We start from the raw sequence: 18,271 nt of genomic DNA on the forward strand, positions 1-18,271 counted from the left end.
TTAAATCGTCTTTAAAATATACATAAAATTTACCACCTTAACCGTTTTAGGGTACAGTTCAATGGCATTAAGTACATTCACGTTGTTGTGCTATGATGATGTTGTTTTAAACAAAATTAGGACCATCTTTGTACCTAAAGGTTTGCATATTTTAAAATAACGTTTTTTCTATTTCCAAAAGAAGTTATTTTAAACAATAACAATTTAGACAATGTAAAGAAGTAGCCATAAGATAAATGAATCCATAATCCCACTGCCAGAATTAATCATCGAGTAGCAGCGAGGCCACTAACATTTCCTCAGCGCTTACTCGTAGCAAGGAATTGTCATGCCCAATCTCATTCTAAACCAGCATCCCTGCTATTGTTGCCCTACTTTTCAGATGAGAAAGCTGAGGTGTGGCACAGTTCTGTAACATGTCCTAGGTCTTGCAGTGCCAGAACCAAGATCTCGATATCCACATGGCAGAGGCTGTGCTTTGACCATTAGACTACACAGCCTCTGTTTGACTGTCCAGCCTTCCAGTCCTCTGTACATTTACTTACCTTAAAAAACAACAGGGGGGCCAGCCCGGTTAAGTGTGCATGTTCTGCTTCAGCGGCCTGGGGTTCACCAGTTTGGATCCTGGGTGCAGACATGGCACTGCTTGGCATGCCATGCTGTGGTAGGCATCCCACATATAAAGTAGAGGAAGATGGGCATGGATGTTAGCTCAGGGCCAGTTTTCCTCAGCGAAAAAGAGAAGGATTGGCAGCAGTTAGCTCAGGGCTAATCTTCCTCAAAAAAAAAAAAAAAAAAAAAAAACAGGGGCCAGCCCCGTGGCCTAGTGGTTAAGTTCGCGCACTCCACTTCTCTGGCCCAGGGTTTCGCTGGCTCGGATCCTGGGCACAGACATGGCATCACTCATCAAGCCATGCTGAGGTGGTGTCCCACATGCCAAAAACAGAGACACTCACAACTAGAATCTACAACTATGTACTGGGGGGCTTTGGGGAGAAAAACTAAAAAAAAAGAAGATTGGCAACAGTTGTTAGCTCAGGTGCCAATCTTAATAAAAAGGCCAGTGTAACCCATACTCCCTAGATAGACTCACGCTGTTCTGACATTCCCTTTTTTCACTTAACAATGTATGGTCCTGTATGCCTTACAGCTCTCCTGACATCTGACTGCCATCTTCCTCAGGTGAGAGGGGTGCAGAGGACTCCCCCGGAGGAAGCCTATAGTTTACAGATTCACGTATTGTTCAAGCTCCCTCCTAACCGACGCTGCAGTAGTTCCCCGACTTTTTCCTCATGAACAAGGCCCTGCATTTAAATCCATGCACACTCTTACTTATTTCCTTAGGATAAATTCTTAGCAGATGGAATTGCTGGGTCAGAGTGTACGTATCCCTCTCAGAACTTCGGATACATGCTGCAAATTGCCAACTGCGTACCCTCTCCAGACACTCTCCCCTCGGAAGACACAAAGACAACATCAAGATAGATACCAGCTCTGGCCACCATAGCAAGCCACATCCCACATTCGGGAACATTGGGAACAGTATCCTACATCAATAAGCCCTACTACACATTAAGAGCAGTGGATCTGATTTCACACCACAGGAGCCCCATGAACAGTAGGTACCATGACCATTTCTTTTTTATTTTATTTATTTATTTATTTATTTTTGGTGAGGAAGATTGTCCCTGAGCTAACATTTGTGCCAATCTTCCTCTATTTTCGTATGTGGGCCACCGCCACAGCATGGCTTGATGAGTGGTGTGTAGGTCCGTACCTGGTATCCACACACACAAAACTGGGGCTGCCAAAGTGGAGTGCATGAACTTAACCACTACACCACCAAGCCGGCCCCATCCGTTTCCATTTTTCACATGAGGAAGCCAAGGCTTCAGGGACTTGCCTACTCTCAGTCATAGAGTTACTAGGTCACAGAGCACAGGACTCAAAACCAGCCCCGACCAACACTGATGCCCTGCTCTTGACCACTGCACTCAACTGTCTGCTAACAAACCTTATTTTATATTTATTTCGGTCTTCAAAAAGCAATAAGAACTTGTCTTCAGAGAATGCTAGCCACTTTATATGATTTACTTAGTTAATTGTCATCACCACCTTATAAGAACCCCAATATTTATTACCATTTTACATGTGAAGAAGTTTGCCAGACTGTACAGTACATGCAAGTGTAAATATATACATAGCTATAGAGTCTAAAATACATATCTCACAAGCACCCTTTCTCAGAAAGTTACTGAAGGATGTGCTCTACCACATGAGGGATGTGAGTAAGGAGAGATGAGGCGGGAGCTGCTGTTTTTCATTATAAGCCTTTTTAGAACTATTTGGCCTCTTAAACACTTATGCAAATAAAAATTAATAAAACGGGTATATCTTCTTCCTGGAAATGCTAGGAAGCTCTCACTCATTACTGTAAAGCTATGCAAGGATGTTTGTGACAGCACAGCTTCAATATGAAACAAAAAGCGAAAAAAGAGAAAAAAAAACCAAAATATTTATCAAGAAGAGAATGGCAAAATAAATTATGGTACATTCATCCTGGAGAATTCCATGCAGCTCCTGACAAAAACAGGGCAAAGCCCTAACAAGCAGCGAGAGCAAAGAAGCAAGTTGCAGAATATGAACTGGAGGGGGGGGGTGGGTGTGTCTTTACTTTTTCTTTTTTTGTGCTGAGGAAGATTCGCCCTGAGCTAACATCTGTGCCAATCTTCCTCTATTTTGTATGTGGGTCACTGCCACAGCGTGGCTGGCAAGTGGCATGGGTCCACACCCAGGATCTGAACCTGTGAACCTCGGCTGCCAAAGCGGAGTGTGCTGAACTTAACCACTAGGCCACAGGGCTGGCCCCTTTAAGTTTTTAATTTTAATTAGAGTCTATTACACCAAAGCATAGCCATGTCGTTCTTGAGTAATTTAGAGAGAAACAGGGAGGGGGGAAAAACTTGAGGAGAAGCTACACGGTGAGCTTTAGGGCCCCTGGAGCAGGAGGTGGAGCAGAAAGCACCCCAGCCAGCCTCCGGGGAAGGGGTGGGGGGGGGGCTGGCTGCAGCCCTGAAGAAGGCAGAGCAGGCAGCAGGGGCAGGGCTGGGAGGGGCAGCTATAGGAGGAACAAACAATTCTCAGTTCTCGCAGGGCATCACTGGCAGCCAGTCTGCAAAGCCTAAGCCAGGCCAGGCAACGCCGCTCCTCTCACCTGGCAAGAGGCAGGACACCCCCTTCATGGGTTGGGTCTGGCTGCCCATCTCAGGACAATGAACAGGAGGGGAGATGGACTCACCTGGCCCAGGGTAGTTCACTGGCACCCCAGCTGGAGGAAGGAGGGGGACGGTCCCCCGCTCCCATCTGTACCTTCCCTGCCTGAACCTGTCCCTGGTGGAAAAGTGAGCTCGAGCCAACAGTGCAACAGCTTGGCCTGACACTGTGAGGTCATGTTCCGCCCAGGGAGGGGCAGGAGGATGACCTTAACCATCCTGGGAGGGGGCTGGAGGGCTGCCTTATATACACAGCCCAGGAGTGTGAAGCACTCACTGAAAACCAGGCCATGCTTGCACTAGGCCTGTTCTACTTCATGTATTTTTCACTCACTTCTATCACCCTCATGGCACAGGGGAGGAAACTGGGGTTCAGAGGCTGTGGAACTTACCTCACATCACACAGCTAGAGTATCAGTCATCTAGAGCCGTGTAACAAATTATCCCAAAACTTAGATCCATAAAACAACAAGTATTTATTATCTCATGGTTCCTGTGGGTGAGGAGTCCAGGAGCCGCTTGGCTGGGTGGCTCTGGCTCATGGTTCCCTCATAAGGTTGCAGCTGGGATGTCAAGTCATGTAAGGCTGGAGTGCACCCGGAGGATCCCTTCCAAGGTGGCCCATTCACCCAGGTGTTGGTGGAGGCCTCAGTTCCTCACCATGGGGGCCTCTCCACAGGGCTGTCTGAGTGTCTTCATGCCACAGCAGCTGGCTTTCCCCAGAGTGACTGGAGAGAAGGAGAGCACACCCAAGATGGAAGCCACAGTGACTTTTATAACCTAATCTCAGAAGTGATATAGCATCACTTCTGTCCCATCCTATTGGTCACACAGAACAACCTGGTACCATGTGGGAGGAATGGACAAGGGTGTGAATCCCAGAAGGTAGGATCACTGGGGGTCATCTTCAAGGCTGGCCACCATGGCTAGTCAAGGGCAAAGCCAGGATTCTAATCCTGCTGGGATGCAGAGAGAGACGGGGAGAGACAAGGGAAGAGAGGTGGGCCAGGCCCACATCCATGGAGGTTTTGGGAGCCAGGGAAGGGCTGTACCAGGCAAAGCGGAGGCAGGGAGACCAGTCAGGGAGAGACAAGAGGGCTCACAAAAGATAATGGTGTAGTCTCCTGCTTCTGCCTGCTAAGTCCCTGGTCACTATGCCTGAGATTCCCAAGATGCACTTGCTGGTAGCTGCAGATGGGTGGATGAAAGATGCCAAAGTAAGCCAATGGGAAAGCCACCTGGGAAAATGTCCTCCCATATAAATCTGCTACGTGAGAAAAAAAGTAGACCAGGAGCCAGGCAACAGAAAGTTGCAGGAGATCTCAGGCAAGTAACTTCCCTCCCTAAACCTTGACTTCCCCAGCTTAAAATGGACTGACTCCAAAAATTGGTTAACATCGCAAAGACTGAAAACATCCAGTGTTGGTAAGCATGTAGGGAAATGAGCACCTGTGTGCAGTGACAACAGCAATGTAGGATCTCCTTTAGACCCGGCCAATGGGAGCCCTGAACTGGGCCCTTCTCTCTAGAAGGTATGGTAGGCAGAATAACGGCCTCTCCAAAGATGTGCACATCCTAATCACCCAACCTGTGGATATGTCATCTTATATGGAAAAGGGGAATTAAGGTTGCTGATTAGCTGACCTTAAAATAGGGAGATTATCCAGGATCATCCAGGGAGGCCCAATATAATCACAAGGGTCCTTAGGAGATGGGAGAGAGAGAAAGAGCCAGGGTCAGGGGCCGGCTCTGTGGCTGAGTGATTAAGTTCTCGCACTCCGCTTTGGCAGCCTGGGGTTCACTGGTTTGGATCCCAGGCACAGACCTAAACACCACTCATCAAGCCATGCTGTGGCAGCATTCCACATAGAACTAGAATGACCTATAACTGGGATATACAACTACGTATGCGGCTTTGGGGAAGACCAAAAAAAGAGGAAGATTCACAACAGATGTTAGCTCAGGGCCAATTTTCCTCACCAAAAAGCACACGTTAAGAAAAATAAAAAAGAGCCAGGGTCAGAGAGACACAACATGAGAAAGACTTGACTGGCCGTTGCTGGCTTTGCCAATGGAAAGGGGTCATGAGCCAAGGAATGCATCTGGAAGCTGGAAAAGGTGAGAAAACAGATTCTCTCCTACAGCCTCTAGGGAGAATCAAAGCTCTGCCACCACCTTGATTTTAGCCCATTTAGACAAATTTCTGACTCTGACCTCCAGAACCGTAAGGTGACAAATTTGTGTTCTTTTAAACCACTCAGTCTGTGGTAACTTGTTAGAGCAGCAGTAGGACACTAATACAGAAGCCCCTTCTCAGATCCTGCTGTGGCCACACGAGGGAAGAGGAACCCACAGGATGCCATCTGCCTTCTAGATACCCTGAGCAGGCGGCCAGCCCAGTGACGCAGCGGTTGAATTCGAACATTCCACTTTGGCAGCCCAGCTTGCCGGTTCGGATCCCAGGTGCGGACGTGGTACCATGTGGCAAGCCATGCTGTGGTAGGCCTCCCACATATAAAGTGGAAGAAGATGGGCACAGATGCTAGCTCAGGGCCAGTCTTCCCCAGCAAAAAGAGGAGGATTGGCGGCAGATGTTAGCTCAGAAGTAATCTTCCTCAAAAAAAAGAAAAAAAACGAAAAAAAAAAGCAGCAGCCAGAGGCCCGGCCTGTGACCTACTGTGACCTTGTGGTTAAGTTGTGCACGCTTGCTTCCGCAGCCACGGTTAGGTTCTAGGAGCCGACCAACACGGCTCTGCAGCGGCCATGCTATGGTGCGGCTGACATACAAAAAGGATGAATATTGGCAACAGATGTTAGTTTAGGGCGAACCTTCCTCAGGGGAAGAAGAAAAAAAAGCAAAGGGCAAAGCACAATCAAAAGTGCAATCCCAGTTCATAAAAGAAACTAAGCCCCCAAAGTGGAAAGAGGTTCAGGATCAGGTTGGAAGGAATCATACTGAGCTGTTAACTGGGTCGGGGGGGAGTGCGAGGCACGCGCGGCTCAGAGAGGGCTGCGGCTTCGGGGCCGAGCTGGGTGCCCCCAGAGCTGCCCGAAGACTGAGAGCGAGGAAGGATGCTGAGGAGGTGGCCCAGGAGCGGAGACGCCCTTCCTCCACCCTCCTCGTGCCACCCCCGTGCTGTGTCCACCCGGGCTCCCGACCCCGGACCCAGGACAAGCTCCGAGCCAGAGAAGCTCCGAGGTGGGGCGAGGCCCGGTGAGACGGTGGAAAGGGGCCGGCGGGGAGCCCTGCCCCTCAACTCCCCGACGCCAACGAGAGCGGGGCGGGAAAGAAGGGGCGCAGAAGGGCGCGAGGAGGACTGGGGCGTACGGGGACCCGCGGGGGCTCGACGGGACGGTATAGGGAAGGACGTGCTGTAGGCGGAAGGTGCGCAGGGAGGCGGGACGCAGTGGGACGGGGAGGAGCGCAGAAAGGGGCGGCTTGGGGTGCAGTGCGGTCCGCAGAGCGCGGCGGCGGGTTGTCCCTCCGGGTCCCCGGCGCCCGCTCTGGTCGCGCCGTCTGGAGCTCTCGGCTGCGGGTTCGCCCCTTAACTGGGTCCGAGGGCGACCCGTTTCCCCATTGCTTGGCCCCAGAGCTTCCCTTCTCATGGCGATCCTGATTGGCCGCCGGCAGAGCCCGCCCCTCAGGAAGGAGCCTCTTCCACAGCAAGCGAGTCCCCGCGCGCCGCACCCATCCCGGTCCTGCAGACCCGCGTAGACCCGGCGCCTGGGCCGCAGGCTAGGGTCGCGACAGGAGCGGGTTGGACCGGCCTCACTGTGAACGCCCCGCCCCCTCGGGCGTGGGCGCAGCCTCACTCTCCGCTTGATTGATACCGTCTGTCCCCCACTCCCAAGGCGGCTTGTCCGGCCTGGACCACCCAGATCCTCCGCACGAATCAACGCCAGGCCCCGAGCGCATCGCTCGCCGCGGTGTTTCCGGTGCGCCCGGAGCCCTCAGCTTCGCAAGGGGTCGCCTCATCGGCGGGGCTCGAACCCGGATGCCCTCAGCGCAGTCCAACAGCGTCAGGTGGAAGCCTCCGCAGATCCCAGGCCCGACCGCCAGGTGGCCCTCGCCCCCATGCGGGGAGTCGTATCGCGGCGGCCACCCAGGCCTAGCCCGTCGCCCCTGCGGAAGCTCTCACCAGCACAGGGCCCTCGTCCTCCCACTCACGCACAACACAGAACAAGCCACGGAGATGCTGGGAGCACGCCAGGCCACCTCCCCAGGGATCCCACTCCAGCTCCTCCCTCCAGTGAAAGTCACCCCCACCCACCAGTGACTCAGGCACACACCTGGCCTCACCTCCCCCACCCCGCCCAGTCCGCACCTGCACTAGGGCAAGCCGGTCCCCCACTTAACTCGACTGCCACCCCACAACCAGCCCCTCAGGGTCTTCTTGCTATCCTTGGCAACCCCCCGCCCCCCGCAGCAACCGGAAGGATCACTTAAAACGTCAGCGCATCTTTGTTTAAAAGCCTGCGGCCTCAGACTCATGGAAACAAGGTGAACTGTGGGCGCCAGGGCTGGGGGAGGGGATGGGAGCGTGTTTATTCGGTGCAGGGTTTCCATTGGGGTGAGGAAAAAGTTCCGCAGAAGACAGCGGTGATGGTTGCACAGCAATGTGAGTGTGCTTAACGCTACTGAGCTGTAAGCTTAAAAATGTTTAAAATGGTAGATGTTATATGCATTTTACCACAACTTTAAAAATAAAACCCTCCAGCAGCTGCCCCCACACCTCAAATAAAACCCAAACTTCCATGCAGCTGCAGGGCCCTGCTCACCACGCGTGACCCCTCTCCAGCCCCCTGGGTCCCCTCTCTCCAGCCAGGGTGGCCATCTGTGTCTCCCACACTAAGCCTGTACCACTGCACCTTTCTGGGGCAGCACACACTGCCTGAAGTGCTGTCCCCGCTGGTGCTGGCTCCTACTATCTCTGGCGTCAACCTTGCTGACCACCATCTCGACTGGCCCCTCCCTGGTCCTTCCAGAGAGGCAGCACGATGATGGGTGGAAGTGAGGCCCCAGAAATGGCTGGGCCAGGCCAAACCCTGGCCTTGGTGCTCACCAGCTCTGGGACTCGGTGCCCGTTTCCTCATCTGAGAAATGGGGGTGACAAATAAGAAATCCCTTTGGATTTTTGGTAGCAGAACAGAGCAAGGTTCCGAGAGCACTTAGGTGGCCTGGCACCAGCTGAACAGCACCTCAGCCCCCTCCCCACCAGGGAGGGGCAGGCAGATAGCAGGGGCCCTGGGCCACATCCCTCATGCTGGCACAGTGCTGGAGCTGCTCAGTCACCACTGGGCACACCGCATCCCAGCACCCCAAGGGCATGTGCCCCTACCCCAGGCCCCCACTCAGCCCTGCCTCATCGGTTGTTCTCCCCAGGTTGTTCACCCTCAAACACAACAGGAACCTGTGACCATCTTTGTCACTTTGGGCTTGGAGACACTTCCTCTAGTGGACTCCGCAGCAGACGCAGGAAGAGTGGTGGCCAAACTACAGTCAATGGTGTCCTGGGACACAGTCTGTGCCCTCCTGCTCCGAGGACTGCACCAGTAGGAAGGAGGAAGGGCTGCACCAAGGCCAGCCGTCTGAGCCCCACATCGTGGCTGTCTTCAGAGCCAGCAGCGCCCCCTGAAGCCCACTCGCCTCGAAGCTGGCTTACCCAGGGAGCCCAACAGCCCAGGCTCCCCTGCCCCATTCCATCCATTTCAACCAGCACGTCTGCCTGTGGGTCTGCAGGCCTCAGACACACTTGTCTTACTGAAGGGCCCTGTCACCTCCACTGGAGCCCCACAAGGCCCCACAAGGCTAGGCTAAGCTGGAATCCAGCCACTCTCAACCCTAAGCAATGAAGAGCCCCCCAGGAGACCCACGAGCATGACAGCGGAAACAGCAAGAAGCCCTGCTTTGAAGCAAAACTCGGAGACCAGGCAAGCCCCTGTGGGGCGCACGTTTATCCAAGCCAGCCAGCCAGCCACCTCGCAGGCCCAGGCCGTCCACCTGAGGCAGGGCTCCCACTCGCTTCCTGGAGACCAGCTCCTCGATGGCCCAGCCCTGACAGTGTCCGGCTGGGGCTGGGCGTCCTCCCCAGTTGTGGTCCTCAGTCACTGCCTGGCCTCCTCCGCCTGCCATACCAGCTCGCCTGAGATGTAGGTAGCCCGGACGTGGAGGGAATCATCAAGCACCACGAAGTCTGGGTCAGAGATGGGCCGTGAGAGGTGGAAGGGGTGGGGCCACTGCCCCCCCACCAGGCTGGTGGGGAAACTGAGGCCCAGGACACAATTCATGCAGGACGCCCTGACCCCTCACATACTGACTGAGGCCCTGGAACCAAAATTCCTGGCAGCAGGGGATGAGGGACAAAGCTCCCAGCAGCCCCTTACCTGGCATTGTCTCAGAAGCCAGAGAGCGTGGCCTGCTGGGAAAAGGGGCCCAGGCTGCGGCTGGTGGCCGGGCAAGGCAGTCTGGGCACAGGGAACATCCCACCCACTCACCCTGGCCCCCTGAGAACTCCCAAGTCTTCAGGTTGCCCAGGGCCACCCCACATCAGGGCCTGACCTGCATCGGCCCCGAAATCCAGGGTCCCCTTGCGCTTCTCCAGCCCCAGCAGCTGGGCGGGGTGCAGGGACGCAGCCTCCAGGGCTGACTCCACACTGCAGCCTGCTCGGGGGACAGAGCTGGGTGACGACCACCAACCCCCAGCAAGCTCTGCCAGCAGCCCCTCCCCACGATGGCCCCAAAGCTCCAAGTCCCAGGGACGGGGGCTGGGGGCATCCTAGCCTAGGACTCTGCAGCACGTTGGCGAGACCCCGCCCTCCCCCTAGTCTGAGAACACTGCCAGGTGCTGTCTTCCTAGCCACTCACCCATCCCAGCCCCACAGAGATGCTCTCCCCACTGACAAAATGCTCTGGACCCAAATGCCCGCAGCCCTCCCTCCTCCTGGGTCCCAGGGAAAACAGCCCCACAAGGAAGCAGCAGCCTGGGCATCCAAGAGGCCACCTGGGGCTTGATGCTCTGCCCCGCCCCCTGCAAAGGTCAAAGGACCGAACCCAATTCTCTCTGCCCCCACATCACCCCTTAGGCCACAACTGTCACCTGCCCCCTGGCCAGCCTCCCTGCTGCTCTAAAGAGCATTTTGGACCTTGGTAGCCCCCAGCATGACGCCCCAGCCCTGGGGTGCTGGCAAGAGCCTCACAGGGCCTGGCCAACAACAACCTCTGCCAGGCCACCCCCTCCCATCCCCCAGAACATGCCGACCCCTTGAGAAGCCTCCACACAGCCTGACCCCAGAGGCCTGACAACCACCTTGCTCCCCAAGCTCCACACCTGTAAGATCCTGGGATCCCACAGGCCCCAGGCCAAGGCCCTCCCTGTCTGGGTGCTGTGGCTTTACCGCCTCTCACCCCGGATCCAGCCATCAGCTTGCTCACCGCCCTCTCCCTGTGCCTGTAAGCTCCCTGCAGGCGGGGCCTTGGCCGCATTCCTGGGCACCTCACCAGACAAGAGAGGTGGGCACAGGGCCCTGATTGGCCCCACGCTCCCCTCCAGCCTCTCTCAGATGCAGCCTCCACCCCAGCACACGTACTCGCACACACACGCACACACCCACCCTCCTCACTGACCTGTGGCCTGCAGGAAATGCCGGACGCAGACGTCCATTGGGGCTATGCTGCCACTCAGTGTGTGGGTGCCTTGAGAGCAGAGAGGGCAAATTTGGGGGGGCTGGGGGCCACCAGGCATGCTGGGTGGCGTGGGGGGCGGCCAGCAGGCTGGCAGGGGACGACGTCCAGGTTCTTGCATCCCAGCACGGAGGGGCTGAGAAGTGTTCTCATGTGGGTAGTCAGCAGTAACGGGGGTCACTCACCTGCTACGTAGGCCGTCAGCCCATCCACCTCCACCTCCTGCTGCCCCAGTGTGTGACGGCCATTGCCCAAGCCCAGGGCAGGAACAGCATCGGTGACCAGCACCAGCCCTGAGAGGGTAAGGGGCCTCAGGACTTGGTCTGCCTGATCTGACCACTTGCCCCCGCCCTGCCCAGCCGCTCACCCTGGGGATGGGCCCGGTGGGCGATGCGCAGGGCAGCAGGGTTGGTGTGCATGCCATCGGCGATCATCCCGTAGAAAATGTGGCGGCCTGGGGGCAGCCGGTCACTGGTCAGGAGCCCCACGATGCCCGGGTCACGGTGGTGGAACTGGGCAGGGGCAGGCAGGAGGGGCGGCTGAGCGGCAGGAGGAGCCCCATGTCCACCCAACAGCCCGCCCAGGAGCCAGGGCAGCACTCACAGGCAGCATGGCGTTGAAGAGGTGGGTGATGAAGCTGGCCCCACTCTGCACCGCTTCCTCCGCAGCCCGCAGATCGGCCACCGAGTGCCCTGCATGGGGGACCCAGACTCAGACTCTGCACCCAGCCCGGGACCCCCAGGTGGGCCCAGCCCCAGAGGCAGGCCCCTTACCTAGGGACACACAGATGCCACGGGCTGTCAGCGCCTGGATCACCTCATGGCTGCGACCCAGCTCAGGGGCCAGTGTCACAATGCAGACGTTGTCCAGGGAACCATAGGTGTCCAGCACGTCCTGGAAGGCGTTGGCCTCGAAGGAGCGCAGGTGGGCCTCGGGGTGAGCACCCCGCTTCTCCCGGCTGATGAACGGGCCCTCCAGGTGCACTCCTGGGAGGAGGGGAGCAGATGGCTCCAGCAGGCCCCTACCCTGCAGCCCTGCCCTCCCTCCCCACTTGGGCACCTGGAGGGGGAGGGACTGCCAACAGATCCCCAAGGAGCCTCCCAGGGTGGGGGCAGGGAGAGGGGTCAGCCACTCACCGAGGACCCCTGCCCCATGGGGACCACCACTCTTCACAGGGATCTGAGGAAGGACCTGGGGGGAACCAGCTGTTAAAGCCCTGCCCCCACAGCCCAGCTGAAGTCAGAGGTCAGAGCTCAGCCCAGCCCCCACTGGCCTTCCCTCAGGTGTTAGAAGATGGTAGAAGGCCCCCTACCATGGTCAGGGAAAACTCAGTACTCAGAAACAGCAGGACATAGACTTAGGAGCACTGAGAAATGACAGGCCCCTGGGGACGTGAGACTGGCCTCCACAAGGACCAGGAGGCGAGCAGAGAGTTCCCAGGCAGGGGGCAGGCACAGAGCACGGAGGGTGACTCCAACCGCCCTGGCCCTCAAGGGGGCCCCAGTCCAGGCAGCAGCTAGGACACAGGAGAGGGTGCACGAGAAGGGCCTGGACCCAGACAAGGCACTGGCCCGGCCTCCCTGAGCTGGAGGAGGAGGAAGCAGGCCCGAGGCAGGACGAGGGCATGTACTCCAGGCAGAGCAACGGGCAGAAGCAGGGGCTGGGCAGCCAGAGAGCTCAGTGTGATGGGGCCGGGGGCTCGGGCACTGAAGGCATGGCCATGCTGTGCCAGGAGCTGGACGTAATCAGGAAGGCCACTTGTGTGCGACAGGGGCTCACCTCACATTATATGCCTCAGAAGTGGACGAGCAGACAGGTGTCCCAGCCCACCCCCTTCAGGATGTGGAACAGGGAGCAGGACACGGCAGAGTCCCTGGGGTGAGCCTGCTGGACCAGCGTGTCCCCATCCCAAACAAGATACAGGGAGTTTTAAGAGGCTTAAAACCAGTGTGACAGAGAGGATGGGGGAAGGGCAAGCTGAGTTGGGAGCCCAGCACGCAGATGCTGGCAGATATGGGCAGGCAGGCGTGGTGGGGACAGTGAGAAAACAGGCACCACACGGCCCCCCACTGGCTCAGGCCTCAGCAGCACCTGGTGCCTTGGGTGGGGGGGACCAACAACAGGAGCGGCATTAAAGAATAGCCGGGTTCTCAAGTGTGCCCACCAAGCACCTGGGGAAGTAAACCAGAGGGTCTCTAGGAGAGAAGCAGGTCGAGGCACAGCAGAAAATGGGGCAATTCAGTGGAAGTTTATGTTCTTAACGCTCTCAGCATGTCACCAGAAAGGCCCAAGACAAAGGACTCAGGGACCTCGACCTAAGGGAGCCTCCAGCTGCCCCCAGGCTCGGTGTTCCCAGTGGCCTGCTGGTCCCTGTCCTCCCACAGAGCCGACAAGCAGGGCTCACCAGCAGGCTGGACAGGCCTCTGAGAGGAGACAAGGAGAGCGCCACAAACAACAGGACAGAGCCGGCAGGGACGTAGAGAGCCAGGAGAGGCGCACGCGCAAGAAGCCTCACACCCATGAAACAAGGATGGAGTGTAGGAAAAAGGAACATCTGGGAAGGAAAGCAAGCTCTTGCAAATGAAAAATACGCAAGTACTGAAGTGAAAAACTCAAGAGAAGAACTGGAAGGTAAAAACCGGGGAAATGTCCAGAAAGCAGCGCCAAACAGAAAGAGAGAAGAGAAAAGAATTACAGAAGCCATCCAGGAGGCCCAACAGTGGAATAACAACTCCCAGAAAGAGATGACAGAGAAATGAAGGAGAACATCAAGAAATCATTCAAGAAAAGCAAACAACCAAAACTGAAATTCCAGATGGACAGGGCCTGCTGACGGCCAGCACAACAGATGAACTCTCCCAGGACCCCACACATCACCCTAAGACTTCAGAACCCAGGGGCAAAGCTTCCAGAGGGAAGAAAGAGGTCACACACAAAGGATCAGGGGTCAGACGGTGTCCAGCTTCTCATCAGCAACCCTGGAGGTTAAAAGACAATACAGCAATACCTTTAAAATTCTGGAAGAAAATGACTTCTAACCTAAAATTGAAACCCAGCCAAGCCACGAATTAAGAGAAAAGACATTTTCAGACCTTCAAGATCTCAAAAACTTTCTCTCCCATGACCCCTTTCTCCGGAAGCTACCGGAAGATGTGCTCCACCAAAATGAAGGCATAGGAGCAGGCTGTGTGGCTGAGGGCTTAAGTTAGTGCGCTCCGCTTCGGCGGCCCAGGTTTTTGCCGGTTTGGATCCTGGGCATGGACATGGCACCGCTCATCAGGTCATGCTGAGACAGCATCCCACACAGCACAACCAGACAACGTACAACTAGAATACACAACTATGTACTAGGGGGCTTTGGCGAGGAGAAATTAAAAAAAAAAAAAAGATTGGCAACAGATGTTAGCTCCAGTGCCAATCTCTAAAAAAAGAAACAAAAAAAACAAAGGCGTACACCAGCAAAAATGACGACACAGGATTCTGGACAGAGAGACTTAGCAAGACGAGGCCAGGCGACCCCCTAGTGAGGGGAGATCCCAGGACAGCTCGACCCCAGGAGCGGCAGTAGCCAACAATGGAAGAGCAGGTCCCAGAGGCTTCCGCAGGAAGACGAACTGATGGATGGCTCGCTGCGTCTAACTATCCCAAAAGAAGAGCAGGACAACTTGCAGAAAGCATGGCGTTGAGTCAGTAGATAGAAACGCCACGCAAACAATGAATAGCTCCCAGGGAAACACAGTTGACAGGCAGGGAAACGTAACTGAGCTGTGGGTCCTGAGGACTGTTTTCATCAAAACCACAGGTAACTGGGGACCACGGGGATGATGGGGCCGTCAGGGCCCGAGAACGTGCAAGGGGCTCAAAGAGAACGAATCCTTATCTTTCCTGGGGAGAAGCCAATACGCACATAAATTGTCCTAAACCGAAAAGACAAGTAGGAACAGTAGCATATTTTTGAGCGATTTGAGGGCAACCTCCAAGAGTCACCTAAGCTGAAAGTGACTGCCTCCAGGCGGGAACCAGTGGCGGCAAAGAGCTTCTGTTTTTCCTAACAGGCCAGGTGACGTATAAGAGTTCACTAAAGATTCAAAAAAAAATAAGATAAGATAATGGCTGAGTTTTTCCAGAACAGAGTTTTAAAAGGGAAAGCTAGAGAGAACTAAGTGGACAGAACAGAACAAACAGCAGTCTGGAGGTGAAGAGAACAAGACATGTTCAAGGCAGGAAAGGTCAAAGTGTAGAGGGCATGTGGCGCCAGAGGCAATGGCCTGGCTGTCACCCTGAGGTGCCTCATCTTGGCTCAGCAGACAATGGACCTGATGCACAGAACAACGCAATCAGATCTTCCTCCTGGCAGGGTAGCAAACGGTGAGGCTGGAGGAGAAGACCTCAGAAAAAGAGCAGGTGGTCTCAATGGACCAGAACACGATGAAAAAGGACCTCAGTAACTTCCAACAAAGTAGCAATCCAGTTCTGCCCGGTATGATGGAGCTCTGGACGAAGGTGGGGTGGATGGTGGGGGAGATACACAAGTGAACAGTCCTGTGGTTTCCAAGAGAATATCAGTATTAAATTTCTCATATTCAAAGTGCTCCACGATTTCCACCGTAAATCAGCTTACTCTCTGCCTCCCCTCATCCGGTAAGCATTTCTGGAGGATGACTGGTGCCAGGAAGAAAACCTAAGATAGAATTCCTACTGGCTGCGACTCTTTGCCCTGAGGAAGACCTTGCAGTCTGCATCACGCTGGCCAAACATGCAGTGTGTGAGGGCAGGGGCAGACAGCCCAGCTTCAAGGAGGCACGCAGGGCAGCTGGTGCAGCAGAGGGAGCAAAGGAAAGGCCTGTGGGCAGAGGGCTCGGGGGCAGCAGAGGACACTGCCTGGAATGGCTGGAATGTGCTGGGGGGAGAGCAGAGCTCCACGGCAGGGAGGGAGGGAGTGCTCAGGAGAGTGGTGTTTATCCTGCCGATAAAGGGGGCTTGGGGTGGGGGACTGTGAGTGACGTGCTGAGCCCTGTGCCTTAAGAATGTCACTCTGGCACAACCCAGAACCAGGAGAGCACTGGGAAGCTAGGGTGACAGTCACTAGGCCTCAGTGGTGGGGAGCAGGAAGCAAGAGCACAAAGGATGGGGGCCAAGAGGGTGGGCATGTCCAGAACCAGGGGCCAGTTTGCAGCAGGAAGATGAGCTTAGTTTTCAGTATCTGACTCTGTGATGGAAGAGCTGGGAGAAATTTCCAGAAAGATACCCATACCTGACATTTACTAAGTGCTTAATATGTACCAAGCACAGTGCTGAGCACCCACCTATCCTAAGAAAAGGATACCATTATTCTTCTCACTTTAGGTCTGAGGAAACCGAGGTTCAGAAAGAAGTAAGGAGGGCCTAAGTCTCCCAGTTGATGAGTGAAGTCAGGAGGCCGGGACCAAACCCGGAACCCACAGCTCGCGGCCTCTCACAGCGCCCAGCTCTGACTCTGCGTCCACACACCCAGGAGGGAACCCCACAGTGGGCAATGCAATCCCTGATCCTGGAATAGATCCTGTACTGCAGGAAAACTAGAAAAGTGGAACAAAAATAGTAGGTTAAGGGATAGATAACTACTAATTTTCTAAAGTCAGTAACTCAATTGCATTCACTTAAGAGAATATCCTTGCTTTTAAGAAAAAGTTAAGCATTCAGAAGTAAAGAGGCTTGATGAATGCAACCTACTCTCAAATAACTCAGAAAAAAAGAACATACAAACAGAAAGAATAATAAAACGTGGCAAAGAGCAAAACTAAAGAACCTGAATGAAAAATACAATTTTTTTAAAGGAAAAATGTACCACAGATGACTGAATCCCAAGACTTGCAGATGAGGAAAGTGGAAGGATGCGGGGGTGTAGACAAGAGCAGCAGGAAGGCCTGGGGTAGACAACGGAGCTACTTTCTGGAAGGTGTTTTCACCAGTCACAGCACAGACAGGTTAGGGGGGATGGGCCTGAAAAACAACTATGGATGTGGCAATGAGAAAGTCCCCAGCAGCCCTGGTCAAGGAGGCAGCTTCTGGAGCCCGGAGGCAGAGGCGGCCAGAGTGCAGGGTGGGGAGGGTGGGGGGTAGCACAGGTGCTGAGGCAGCAAATGTGGAGGCCTGTGGGGACAGCTGCAAAGGCAGTCCCACTGCGATGGCAGAGCGTTTAGAGAGACCAGGCAGAGGGGACACCTGAGTGAGAAAGCCCAGGGGTGACGCCCCAGGCCCTGGCAGAGAGAGGCCAGCGGAGGAAACGAGATGCAGGCGCCAAGATTGTCTACGGTGGAAAGAAGAGGAGAGGAGATTTGAAAATTCAGGGGCTGGCTGCTTCTGGAGCCCTCTTCGGAGGCAGAGAACCTGACCTCACCTTGTGATAAACCTCGGGTGGTGAGGTGACCAAGGTGGGGCAGAACGAGGTGACTCCGTGAGATAGGATCCTCTGGGCCACCAAGGCGACCCCCGAACCCACGTCCTCCGCGGCCTGAGAAAAGTCAACGCCAAATCCACCTGCAGCCACAGAAAAGAAGGGGTCGCAGCGTGCTCAGAGGTCCTCCCCTGGGTTCCCACCCCCTGGGCCCTACACCACACCGTTGATCTGCACGTCGATGAAGCCGGGCGCCAGGATACAGCCCCCGCAGTCCCGCTGCTCGTCGGCCACGCGCCGCTCCTCAAAAAACAGCTTCTCCGGGTCCAGAATGCGGCCCTCGCGCACCCACAGGTCCTCCCTGCGGACAGCGCGGGGCGGGGACTCGGACCGCCTGCCCAGCCTCCGCTCCCCGCCCCGCGCCCGCGCCCGCCGGAGCAGTGCCCGGCCCCCGCCCCGCCGACCCCGCGCCCCCGGAGCAGCGCCCAGCCCCCGCCCCGCCAGCCCCGCGCCCCTCGAGGCCAGCCGCGTCCGGGTAGCAGCGCCCGGCCCCCGCGCCCCGCGAGCAGCAGCCGGCCCCGTGCCCCGCGCCCCCGGAGCAGCGCCCAGCGCCCGCCCCGCCGGCGCTGCGCCCACCTGAGCAGCGCCCTGCCCCGCAGGATGCGGCAGTTGGTGAACTGGAGCACCGGGGCCCGCGCCGCGCCCTGCCCGCCGCGCATCGTGAGCCGCCCGAACCCAGCAGAGCGGGCGGCGCCGGAAGCCCCGCGGCCGAACCGGGGGCCCCAGCGTGGCCGCGCTCACGTGACCCTCAGCTGACTGAGGCGCGCGCCACGTGACCCGCGCGCCCACGTGACCGGCGCGCCCCGCAGTCCGCAGTGACGCGGCGGCCAGGCTCGCGTTCCCCGCCCCGAACCCGCGCCCACAGCAGCAGTGCACACAGGC

At 56.2% G+C, this 18,271-nt stretch overlaps 1 protein-coding gene across 2 annotated transcripts; it reads right to left on the reverse strand.

The window, feature by feature from the left end:
* Positions 1-7,794: 7,794 nt before the first annotated feature.
* AMDHD2 (amidohydrolase domain containing 2) lies at positions 7,795-18,194 on the reverse strand. Of its 2 annotated transcripts, XM_044747287.2 has the most exons (11): positions 17,966-18,194; positions 17,554-17,690; positions 17,333-17,472; positions 12,090-12,144; positions 11,727-11,939; positions 11,557-11,645; positions 11,321-11,465; positions 11,139-11,246; positions 10,897-10,965; positions 9,832-9,933; positions 7,795-9,466 (listed from the first exon to the last, which is right to left on the reverse strand). In XM_044747287.2, the coding sequence occupies exons 1-11, from the start codon at positions 18,046-18,048 to the stop codon at positions 9,378-9,380; spliced, it is 1,230 nt and encodes a 409-aa protein (XP_044603222.1). In that variant the 5' UTR covers positions 18,049-18,194; the 3' UTR covers positions 7,795-9,377. The 2 variants fall into 2 exon arrangements, with proteins under 2 accessions (XP_044603222.1, XP_044603223.1); XM_044747288.2 differs by lacking the exon at positions 9,832-9,933 and having other exon boundaries at positions 17,966-18,149.
* Positions 18,195-18,271: the final 77 nt, after the last annotated feature.

The sequence above is a fragment of the Equus asinus genome, chromosome 14 (genome assembly GCF_041296235.1).
Source record: "Equus asinus isolate D_3611 breed Donkey chromosome 14, EquAss-T2T_v2, whole genome shotgun sequence".
NCBI classification, from domain to species: domain Eukaryota; kingdom Metazoa; phylum Chordata; class Mammalia; order Perissodactyla; family Equidae; genus Equus; species Equus asinus.